This window comes from Choloepus didactylus, chromosome 5 (assembly GCF_015220235.1).
Source record: "Choloepus didactylus isolate mChoDid1 chromosome 5, mChoDid1.pri, whole genome shotgun sequence".
NCBI classification, from domain to species: Eukaryota; Metazoa; Chordata; class Mammalia; order Pilosa; family Megalonychidae; genus Choloepus; species Choloepus didactylus.
In genome coordinates this window covers 60,418,883-60,431,192 of record NC_051311.1, presented here as the reverse complement: position 1 = coordinate 60,431,192, position 12,310 = coordinate 60,418,883, and the positions used below count along the sequence as shown (strand labels likewise).

At 37.9% G+C, this 12,310-nt stretch overlaps 1 protein-coding gene across 1 annotated transcript in view; it reads left to right on the top strand.

The window, feature by feature from the left end:
* MKLN1 (muskelin 1) overlaps positions 1 to 12,310 on the top strand; it is a 228,747-nt gene that overhangs the window by 195,201 nt on the left and 21,236 nt on the right. The window contains 1 exon segment of the mRNA XM_037836141.1: positions 12,118 to 12,220. Coding sequence (XP_037692069.1) covers positions 12,118 to 12,220 — 103 coding nt within the window.

Sequence of the window (12,310 nt, the reverse complement as noted above, 5' to 3'; positions counted from 1 at the left end):
TAAATCCTGCAAGGGAACTTTTAATTTCAGTGACTGAACTTTTCAATTCCCGCATTTCTGTTTGGTTTCTTTTCATGATTTCTGTCTCTTTATTGAAATTCTCATTTTGTCATTTGTCGTTTTCCTTGTTTCCTTTAGTTCTTTTTTCTGTTTTTTTTTTTTTCTTTAGCTCTTTGAGCATATTTAAGACAGTTTTTTAAAAGTCTATGTCTGAAATGTCCAATGTCTGGTTTTCTCATTGATGATTTCTCTTGCTTCATTTTGTTCTTTTGAATGAGTGAGTCTTCTTTTCCTATATCTTTGTATGCCTTGTAATTTCTGTTGAAATCTGGACATTTTAATAATTTAATGTGTTCACTCTTTGGAAATCAGATTCTACCCCTTCCCAGGGTTTTCTGGGTTTTTTTCTTACTTTCTTTTCTAATTTTTGAAGGCTATAGTAGTCTGTTTACTGAAGCCTCTGTTCCTTAAGCTTATGTACAGCTAATATTGTTGACAGATTTCGTTGAATGTCAAGAGGTACCAAAACAAACAAACAAAAATAACTTAAGAAAAAAACACCTTACCCACTCTTTGTGAATTGGCTCTGTGTTTGTGATATCCTTTGGCTCTTAGACAGCCTTATAGTGGTCCTAAAGAATAGCCCAAGGTGAAATCATAGTGTCCTCTCAGATCTTTTCTGAGAATGGGTCTTGCGTGGTTATAAGCTTTTGGCCTTATCAGCTTCCATTTTTATAGGGGCATTCCTCCAATTGCCCCCAGGAAATTTGCAGTCTTTCCTGTTTATTTTTAATCTTAGCAGGTAATCCTTTGCCCCAGGCAGCTGTGGTTTGATTGTTTTCTTAGGGCGTTTTAGCAGCAGCTTCTGCTGTTCAGAGTAAATTCTGTGACTGGTGTGCCAGAAGTGAGAGTCCTGAATGAGTCCTTCAGGCTACCACCAGAGGTATTGTCACAAATATACAGGTGCCAATAAGCTTATAAGGGTTACTCTATTCCCTTCAGAACCCAGGACCATGGACTTACACTGGGAACACAGGCCAGCCCACACGAATCTGGAAGTGTGTGGGGAAATGGCTAGTAAAATTCCGCAAGGTTTTCCTTTTTTTAAGTTGCCTTTTCCTTAGTTCAGCACATGCCCAGTTATTTTAACCCTTTTATCTCTTTTCCAGAATTCTGAAAAAGTTGATTCTGCCAGTTTCTGCTGATATTTTAGTGTTGCTGTTGGGGAATAAAATCTTGGAACCTCTAACCACCATGTTGCTGACATCACTAGTAGACTCCTAGGTTTTTGGTTGAAGCAATTGGAAGATGATATTGCCATCAATTAAGTAGGAGAAGGCTGTGGTTGTAGCAGTATTTGAGAAGATCAGGAGTTCAGATTTTGAACATGTTAAGTTTGAAATATCTAAGTAGATAGTTGCATATTTGAGCCAGATTCAAGAGAGAGAGATCAGGAAGCCTTCAATATGAGATAATGTATGTGAAATCACTTTGTAAATTGTTTAAGTATTATACAGAGATAAATTGTTGCCATTTGGATCCCAAATTAAACATATACTAGGTCACTATTATAGGCTCTATATCTATAGTAGTAAACAGCTAGCTAAATGATAAGAAAGTAAGTTATTTTCCTTGCTGTTTCATTGTGAGTACCTTTAACAATAGTAATTAATTTAATTAATATAATTAAAACTTTTTACTTGAACTGTTTTATTTCAAGTCCTTTGAGACCCCATGATGACTATAAGCCCAATCCTAAATTCCCTTCATAAGCCTGGAGTTCAAAGTCATTCACCTGTGATTTTCTCAACATGAACAGTATATCTTCGTTTCCCAAGTCCAGGCCTCTTGTCTATTTCTGCTAGTTCTTGACATAATGGAGTGAACATACACTGCAGCCTGTAAGCCTGATTATTAGAAAACAGAGATGAATAACTATTTCAAACAAAATTCTGCTCATTCTTTCTTTAGTTTGTCATTTTTATATGTTTGTGTCCCCATGATTCTCTGCTTAGCATTATGTGTAATTAAACTATAATATGATACTTGAATCCTATAAGTTTTTTTTAATCAAATACCAAAAGTTGCCTTTAAAACTTTTACCTTCCTGCTGAACTTTACTTGAACCATTAATACTTCCTGCTGAATTTTCTTTGAGCCACTGTCTATTGCTGTTATCATAAGGCTAATAGTAGAGATCATTTCTGCACTTGTCCATGAAATTCAAATGAAAAGAGAACAGAAAATGAGAATATTGAACTAAGTGAATGTCATGAGAATTACACTGTATCCTGCTTCTTCTGATTAGTTCATATCTCTGTTTCTAAATTCTTTTGTGGGTAATAAGGACCATTAATCTCTTTCAGTTTTAGGTCCTCTCTAAATTCTCAAAACTCTTTAATTCTATTCTCCAGACCTCTCTCTCCTTTCTTTTTTTCTCAGCTTGTAGGACTCCCTTTAGTATTTCTTTTAGGATAGGTCTCTTGTTAGCAGATTCTCTCAGCATTTGTTTGTCTGAAGTAGAGTTTTGCTGGATAAAGAATTCTTGGTTGGCAATTTTTCTCTTTCAGAATTTTAAGTATGTCATACCACTTCCTTCTTGCCTCCATGGTGGCCGCTGAGTAGTCACTACTTAGTCTAACGTTGTTTCCCTTGTATGTGGTGAATTGCTTCTCTCTTGCTCCTTTCACAACTTTAAATGCAAGGTTGTCATAAGAGACAAAGAAGGACACTATATACGAATAAAAGGGACAATTCAACATGAAGAAATAACAATCACCAATGTCTACGCACCCAATCAAGATGCCCCAAATTACATGAGACAAATATTGGCAAAACTGAAGGAAGCGATAGATGTTTCCACAATAATTGTGGGAAACTTCAACACATCACTCTCTCCTATAGATCGATCAGCCAGACTGAGGACCAATAAAGTAATTGAAAACTTAAACAAAGTGATAAATGAATTTGACTTAACAGACATATGTAGAGCATTACATCCCAAATCACCAGGATAGACATTCTTTTCTAGTGTTCATGGAACTTTGTCCAGGATAGATCATATGATGGGGCATAAAACAAGCCTCAATAAATTTTAAAAGATTGAAATTTGTGCTGGTTTGAATGTATTATGTCCCCCAGAAAAAGCCATATTCTTTGATGCAATCTTGTGGGGCAGACATATTGGTGGGATTGAGTTGGAACTTTTGGATTGGATTGTTGCATGGAGATGTGCCCCATCCAACTGTAGGTGATGAGATATTTCCATGGAGGCGTGACCCCACCCATTCAGGGTGGGCTTTGATGAGTGGAGCCACATAAATGAGCTGACAAGCAGAAGGAACTCAGTGAAGCTGTGAGTGACATTTTGAAGAGCAACTGAGGGTGACATTTGGGAGAGAAATGGAAGCCTAGAGATGAATGTCCTGGGAGAAAGCCATTTTGAAACCCGAACTTGGAGCAGACGCCAGCCATGTGCCTTCCCAACTAACAGAGGTTTTCTGGACGCCATTGGCCATCCTCCAGTGAAGGTGCCCGATTGTTGATGTGTTACCTTGGACACTTTATGGCCTTAAGACTGTAACTGTGTAACCAAATAAACCCCTTTTATAAAAGCCAGTCCAGCTCTGGTGTTTTGCATTCCGGCAGCATTAGCAAACTAGAACAGATTTTGGTACCAGAGAAGTGGGGTGCTTGTGCTGCTGAGTTTGCAAATACCAAACATGTTGGAGCAGCTTTTTAAATGGATAAGGGGAATATTCTGGAAGAATTGTGAGGAACTTGATAGAAAAGGCCTAAACTGCTTTGAAGAGACTGTTTGTGGAAATATGGACTCTAAAGATACTTCTGATGAGGTCTTGAACAGAAATGATGACTGTGTTTTTGTGAACTGGAAGAAAGGCGATCTTGTTTTAAAGTGGCAGAGAATTTGGCAAAATTGAGTCCTGGTGTCAGATGGAAGGAAGAATTTGAAAGCGACAACTTGGAATATTTAGCTGATGAGATCTCCAAGCAAAATATAGAAGAAGTAGCCTGGCTTCTACTTGGAACTTAACAGTAAAATGCAAGAGGACAGAGATAAACTTAGAACTGAACTCTTGGATTCAAAGAAACCAGAAACTGATGGTTTGGAAAATTCCAGGCTTCCAGGGCTTGGATCCCTAGAAGCTACAGCCCAACATGACGATGTAACCAAACCTGGAACCTAGCCGCTATTTCAGTACAAGCCAAGATTGGAAAAGGAGTTAAGCAGAAAGGATTTGTGGAAAGTCCTGTTGTCTGATAGATTTGACCCCTGTGTGCTTCATGCGAAGCCGACAGAATTTTTGCGAGATCTTTATAGACAGAGATGCTCCCGGTCTGGACTGGAACAGACAGACAAGGAACAAATTGAAGGAAAAATTTCTTCAAGGACAGAGCCATGGAGGTTGAGGTGTGGAGTCAAGAGGTCTCGGGCTGGGAGAGCGGAGTGGCCCACATGCATGGAAAGGGTGAGTTTGCACCAGAGGTCGAGGATGGGCATTCTGCCTCTATGCTCTAGAAGAGTTTTGCCATCCAGGTCCCAAAGAGGGTGGAGCACATTCCCAGGGAGTTGGGAAGAGCCTGGCTGCCACCCCACTGTTCTGAAGGGGTTGAGCGTGTGCCCCGGAGATGGAAGGGAATCCCCATGTTTGAGGAGGGTGGGGCCAAGAAGGTGGTCTCCCCAGTGTGTGGATATGTTAGAGCACTCACCCAAGCATTTGGAGAGGAAAGGGCTGCCACAAAGGCCTTTAGGAAGGGTTAGACTCCCGCTCTCTCAAGCTCCAAGGATGCAACATTGTTCTGTTAATGACTCTCAGACTTTGAAATCTAATGGAGTTTGTCCTGAGGGTTTTAGGAACTGTTTTGGTCCTGTGAACCCTGTATTCCTTTCAGGTTTTCCTTATGGCAGTGGGAATGTTTATCCTGTGAATGTCCCTCCTTTGTATATTGGAAGCACATAACTTGTTCTAAGTTCACAGAACCACAGCCAAAGGAAAATTATGCCTTAGGACTGACCATGCCCATAATTGATTTTGATGAGATCTTGTACTTAACTATTGTTACTGAAATGATTTAAGTCTTTGTGATATTGTGATGGGATGAATGTATTTTATATTTGGAAAGAATATGTTTTTCTCGGGTCCAGGGGGTGGAATGTGCTGGTTTGAATGTATTATGTCCTCCAGAAAGAGCCATATTCTTTGATGCAATCTTGTGGGGCAGACATATTGGTGGGATTGAGTTGGAACGTTTGGATTGGATTGTTGCATGGAGATGTGCCCCATCCAACTGTAGATGATAACTCTGATGAGATATTTCCATGGAGGCGTGGCCCCGCCCATTCAGGGTGGGCCTTGATCAGTGGAGCCATGTAAATGAGCTGACAAGCAGAAGGAACTCAGTGCAGCTGTGAGTGACATTTTGAAGAGCAACTAAGAGTGACATTTTGGAGAGAAACTGGAGCCTAGAGATGAACATCCTGGGAGAAAGCCATTTTGAAACCAGAACTTGGAGGAGATGCCAGCCATGTGCCTTTCCAGCTAACAGGTTTTCTGGACGCCATTGGCCATCCTCCAGTGAAGGTGCCCGATTGTTGATGTGTTACCTTGGACACTTTATGGCCTTAAGACTGGAACTGTGTAACCAAATAAACCCCTTTTATAAAAGCCAGTCGATCTCTGGTGTTTTGCATTCCGGAAGCATTAGCAAACTAGAACAAAATTATTCAGAGCACATTCTCTGATCACAGTGGAGTACAACTAGAAGTCAATAACCATCAAAGATCTAGAACATTCAGAAATATCTGGAGGTTAGACAACACACGCCTAAACAATCAGTGGGTTAAAGAAGAAATTTTAAGAGAAATTGAAAAATATGTAGAGACATGAAAACGAGCACAGCATATCAAAACTTACGGGATGCAGTGAAAGTGGTATTGAAGGGGAAATATATACCTCTAAATGCATACATTAAAAAGGAAGAAAGATCTAAAATCAAAGAACTAGTGGAACAACTGAAGAAGCTAGAGAATGAACAGCAAACTAATCCTAAACCAAGTAGAAGAAAAGAAATAACAAAGATTAAAGCAGAAATAAATGATACAGAGAACAAAAACAAAGAAACAAAAATAGAATAAAGAAAACCAAAAGTTGCTTCTTTGAGAAGATCAACAAGATTGACAAGCCCTTAGCTAGACTGACAAAATTGAAAAGACCCAAACAAACAAAATAATAAATGGGAGAGGGGACATTACTACAGATCCTGAAGAAATTTTAATAATCAGAAAGGATACTATGAACAACTGTATGCCAACAAACTAGATAATTTAGAGGAAATGGATAATTTCCTGAAAAAACATGAAGAACCTAGACTGACTAGGGACAAAATAGAGGAACTCATCAAATCAATCACAAGCAAAGGGATCCAATCAGTCGTCAGAAAGCTTCCCACAAATAAAAGCCAGGGCCTGATGCTTCACAGGGGAATTCTACCAAACTTTCCCAAAAAACTGATGCCAAATATGACTTAAACTCTTTCAAAAAATTGAAGAAAATTGGATACTACCTAGCTCATTTTATGAAGTTACCATCAGTCTACTACCAAAACCAGGTAAAGATTGTTACAAGAAAGGAAAACTACAGGCCAATCTCCCTAATGAATATAGATGCAAAAATTCTCAACAAAATACTTGCTAATCAAATCCAAAGATACATTTAAAAAATCATACACCAAGACCAAGTGGGGTTCATTCCAGGCATGTAAGGATGGTTCAACATAAGAAAATCAATCAGTATAATATAACACATTAACAGATCAAAAGGGAAAAATCAAATGATCATCTAAATAGATGCTGAAAAAACAATCAACAAAATCCAGCATCCTTTTTTGATGAAAACACTTCAAAAGGTAGGAATTGAAAGGAACTTCCTCAATATGATAAAGGTCATATATGAAAAACCCACAGCAGCATAGTACTCGATGGTAAGAGACTGAAAGCCTTCTCTCTAAGATCAGAAATGAGACAAGGCTGCCCGCTTTCACCACTGTTGCTCAACATTGTGCTAGAAGTGCTAGCCAGAGCAATCCAGCAAGACAAAGAAATAAAAGGCATCCAAATTGGAAAGGAAGAAGTAAAACTGTCATTATTTGCAGATGATATGAACTTATATCTGGAAAACCCTGAGAAATTGACAGTAGAGCTACTTGAGCTAATAAACAAATTTAGCAAAGTATCAGGATACAAGATTAATGCACGTGAGTCAGTAATGTTCCTGTATACTAGAAATGACCTAACTGAAGAGGCACTCAAGAAAACAATTACATTCTCAATAGCAACTAAAAAATTCGAATACTTAGGAATAAAGTTAACCAAGGATGTAAAAGACCTATACGTAGAAACTTACATATCTTTACTAAAAGAAATAGAAGGGGACCTAAAAATATGGAAAAATATTCTGTGTTCATGGAGATACAGGCTAAATGTCGTTAAGATGTCAATTCTACACAAACTCATCTACAGATTCAGTAGAATTCCAATCAAAATTCCAACAGCCTACTTTTGAAGACTTGGAAAAACTAGTTATCAAATTTATTTAGAAAGGAAAGATGCCTTGAGTTGCTAAAAACATTCTAAAAAAGAAAAGCGTAGTGGAGGACTGCACTTCCTGACTTTGAAGCTTATTATAAAACCACAGTAGTCAAAACAGCATGGTGTTGGCACAAAGATAGACATATTGATCAATGGAATCAAATTGAGAATTCAGAAGCAGTCCCCCAGATCTATGGTCGACTGATCTTTGATAAGGCCCCCAAACCCACTGAACTGGGACATAACAGTCTCTTCAACAAATGGGGCTGGGAGAACTGGTTATCCATATCAAAAGAATGAAAGAGGACGTCTACCTCACACCCTACACAAAAATTAACTCAGAGAGGATTAAAGACCTCAATATAAGAGATGGTGATATAAAACCCCTAGAAGATAAAGTAGGGAAACATCTTCAAGATCTTGTATTAGGAGGTCGCTGCTTAGACCTTACACCCAAAGCACAAGCAACGAAAGAAAAAATAGATCAATGGGAACTCCTCAAAATTGAAAGTTTCTATACCACAAAGGAATTTGTCAAAATGGTGATGAGGCAGCCATTGGAAACAGTGCATCTGACAAAAGACTGCTATCTTGCGTATATAAAGAAATCCTACAACTCAACGACAATAGTACAAACAACCCAATTATAAAATGGGAAAAAGATATGAAAAGATATTTCTCTGAATAAAAAATACAAATGGCTAAAAATACACATGAAAAAATGTTCATCTTCATTAGCTATTAGGGAGATGCAAATTAAGAACACAATGAGATATCATCTCAAACCAGTAAGAATGGCTGCCATTAAACAAACAGGAAACTACAAATGCTGCAGAGGATGTGGAGAAATTGGAACTCTTATTCATTGCTAGTGAGACTGTATAATGCCACTCTGGAGGTCAGTCTGGCGGTTCCTTGGAACACTAGACAGTGAGTTACCCTTTGATCCAGCAATTTCACTTCTCAGTAAATACCCAGAAGATCTGAAAGCAGTGACATGAGCAGATATTTGTAAACCGATGTTCATAGCGGCATTATTCAGAATTGCCAAGAGATGGAAACAATCCAAATGTCCTTCAACAAATGAGTGGATAAACAAGATGTGGTATATACACACGATGGACTACATGGCAGTAAGAAGGAGTGAGATTGTGAAACATACGACAACGTGGATGAACCTTGAAGACATAATGCTGAGGGAAATAAGCCAGACACAAAAAGAGAGAGATTGTATGTTACCACTAATGTGAACTCTGTGAAAAATGTAAAATAAATATTTTATGTTGTAGAATGTAGGGGACCTAGAGATAGACTGCAGCTAGTGAAGGGGGGATGATAATCTAATAAGAACATAAGTTATGGAGAGTAATCTTAATGTTATGGGAATGCTCAGGAGTGACTATGGTTTGTTAACTTTCTTGGGGTATGGTAGGAACATGCTGGAAGCAATGTAGTTAATTTAGGTTATTTGTTTTTCTTATTCCTTGTTTTGTTTTTGAAATGTTTTTCAATTTGTTGATAAATAAAGTTTAAAAAATAATCAGACTCATTTTTAATTTTAGAGGATTATGTCTACTATTAGTTAAAATCTTTAATAAAAGGTAAGTTTTAGACATTTGAAGAAATACAGACCTTTTACTTTACCAAACTCGTCAGTAGATTCGAGAATTTGAGGGTCAGTGCTATCCTGTAAGCAGATAGACAGAAGTTTGTTTCTATGAATTGGGTAGAGTATGAAAATTGTCCTTTTTAAGTCAAATTTTGTACTAAATTAGACAGCTATTCTTTCATTGTGGAGAAGCTTACCCGATATTTCTGTGTTGGCATATTGTTTGTTTGTTTGTTTGTTTTTCTTATAGAAAACAATTATTTACTCTGATTAGTTAAATATGAATGTTGAGGGAATAAAGTATATTCTTTGCCAAGGAAAAGTCGTCTTCTTCTTCTTAGTGGTACCCAATGATACAATAAATAGACTACCACCTCTTTTTTTCCTATAACATTTAAGTTTCTAAACTCTGATGATTTGGGCAGTAAAGGAGGGAAAGAAAGGAAACCCACTTTTTAAAATAAGGGTTAATTTCTGTTCCTGTAGGAACAGGGCAAAACTGTTGGCTGAAATAGAATTCTAGACTACAATTCAAGTCCAGTGATAAGTTCATTCAGGCCAAAAACTACTTAGAATAGGGAAGACATACTTTCCTGAAAATTGATCTCTGCTGGATTTTATAAGATGGTAGTTGTGTTTGGTGTATTATTTCAGATTGCAGAAAATAAAAACATGCTTAGGATACTTCAGCTGAGAGAGAATGTGTTATGAGAATGTCCAGGGAATTAAGGCATCATCTCAGCATTTGAACATTATGGCCTAATGGAGGATTGTTTAGGAAACCAGATTTCTGGTAGCCCAGTAGCAACTATAGTAGCTTTCCTTGTAATAAAGCCTGTCTCTCTCTTTGCTTTTTCTCTGTCTGCTTCTCCTGTTCTACTGACTACTCCTGACTCTACTTTCCCTCAACCTCAGACCTCTCTGCATTTACATAAACACACACACACACAAACACACACACACACACAACCTGCTACCTACCTACCTACCTACCTACTTACCTATCTACCTACATACATACATACATACATGGTATCTGCCATCTCATGACTTCTTTTTACTGCCTTCTTTGTGTGTATCTGCCTTTGTGGTTCCATGTTATCTTGCACACAAATTCTCTAAGAGAGAGTATCTGGCTCCCTAGAGTAAGTGTCCGTATTGGAAAGAATTTTGCCAGGCCACCTGATAAGCTGCTGATCAAGCTCCAGATGATTGCCTTTGGCTCAAGTGCTAATCATTTGTAGACAGCTTGGTGGAGTAACATGACCTCCACTTAAGGCACATTTATCTGAAGGCTGTAAGTCTGGTTCTCACTCTCAGGGAGCTGTCTGATATAAAAGAGCTATAATATTTTGCTAGTTGTTACCCCTACCTGAGATACAGATATCCTATCACTGAGGTTAGGTCTAAGGATAAGAAATATGTTGATGCTATCAACCTGAACACCAACAGCCTTCCATTTGCAAAAGACTCTACCATTTTTCTTATCCAAAGGAAATTAAATGTTTACGTTTCTTTCTCTAAGTGTAGTATTTTGAAAAGCATACCAATTTATTTTTTAAAATCCATGTGTTCTAGTTTGCTAATGCTGAGGAATGCAAAACACCAGAGATGGATTGGCTTTTATAAAAAGGGGGTTTATTTGACTACACAGTTACAGTCTTAAGGCCATAAAGTGTCCAAGGTAACACATCAGTAATTGGGCACCTTCACTGGAGGGTGGCCAATGGCGTCCGGAAAACCTCTGTTAGCTGGGAAGGCACGTGGCTGGCATCTGCTCCAAAGTTCTGGTTTCAAAATGGCTTTCTCCCAGGACTTCCTCTCTAGTACGCTTGCTCCTCTTCAAAAGGTCACTCACAGCTGCACTGAATTCCTTCTCTTTGAGTCAGCTCATTTATATGGCTCCACTGATCAAAGCTCACCCTGAATGGGAATGCCTCCATGGGAATATCTCTTCAGAGTCATCACCCTGGGTGGGGCACATTCCAAGCAAATCTAATCAGCACCAAAGTGTCTGCCCCACAAGACTACATCAAAGACAATGGCACACCATGTATAATTATGCTATGGCCAAGAGACATTATCTTATTTAAATAGATAAATAGCCCAAACAAGGTTGTTGTTGTTGTTGCTGTTGTTTTTAAGAGAACTCTTTGTTTCCTTTTCTACTTTGGAATCAGATAGATCTGGGTTTGATTCTTGTTATGCCATGTACTAGCTCTTATCTTGTGCAAATTAATTATTAGGGTCTCAGTTTCTTATTTGTTGTTTTAAAAATGATGATAATCATGTGGATAAATGAAGAGATACATAAAATACTTAGTACAGTGTCTAGCACACAACAAATGCTTGATAAGTGGTTGCTTCAATTGTTGTTTCTGTTATTGTTGTTATTGACTGAGACATGAAAACAGTCTCATTAAAAAGACCTAATCTGGGACTATACTTACTTGGTTCCACTGTTAGTTACCTCCAGTGGAAAATATATCAATAATTTTTTTCTTTACTTGCTTTTTATGAGTCTCAGTATTAACTACATTGGTTGTTTTACAGTTGTTATGTAAAATATTTACCGTATTCACTGTGTTTTGTAGTTGATTTAATCCTAGTTTGTAGTTTTAAGTGAAGGTTGGACCCTTATGTCACAGGGTACACTATTACCTAGTCTCTGGCCCATAACTGCTCATGATCATTGGGCATCACCATTATATCTCCAGGGACTCCACATCTATGCTACCTACATGGCAGGATTCTTGCTTCTGAATTCCCAAGCCAAGTTTTTTAGATATTCAGAATAACTCCTGTATATATAGTGTATGTAATCCACTCCAGGTCTGAGGACACTTCTGATGTTTATTTCTAACCACAGACAATTATTATTCTTGTTTTCTTTTTCTAGGTTTGAGGAAAAGGCCCAAATGGATCCCCTTAGTGCTCTGAAATATTTACAAAATGATCTTTATATAACTGTGGATCATTCAGACCCAGAAGAAACAAAAGAGGTAAAGGCATGACTAAACTGGAAATTGAGTATGTTTTTTAAATATCTTTCTAATGTATATTTGCTGATTTTACTCCTGAGTGTTTAAAGG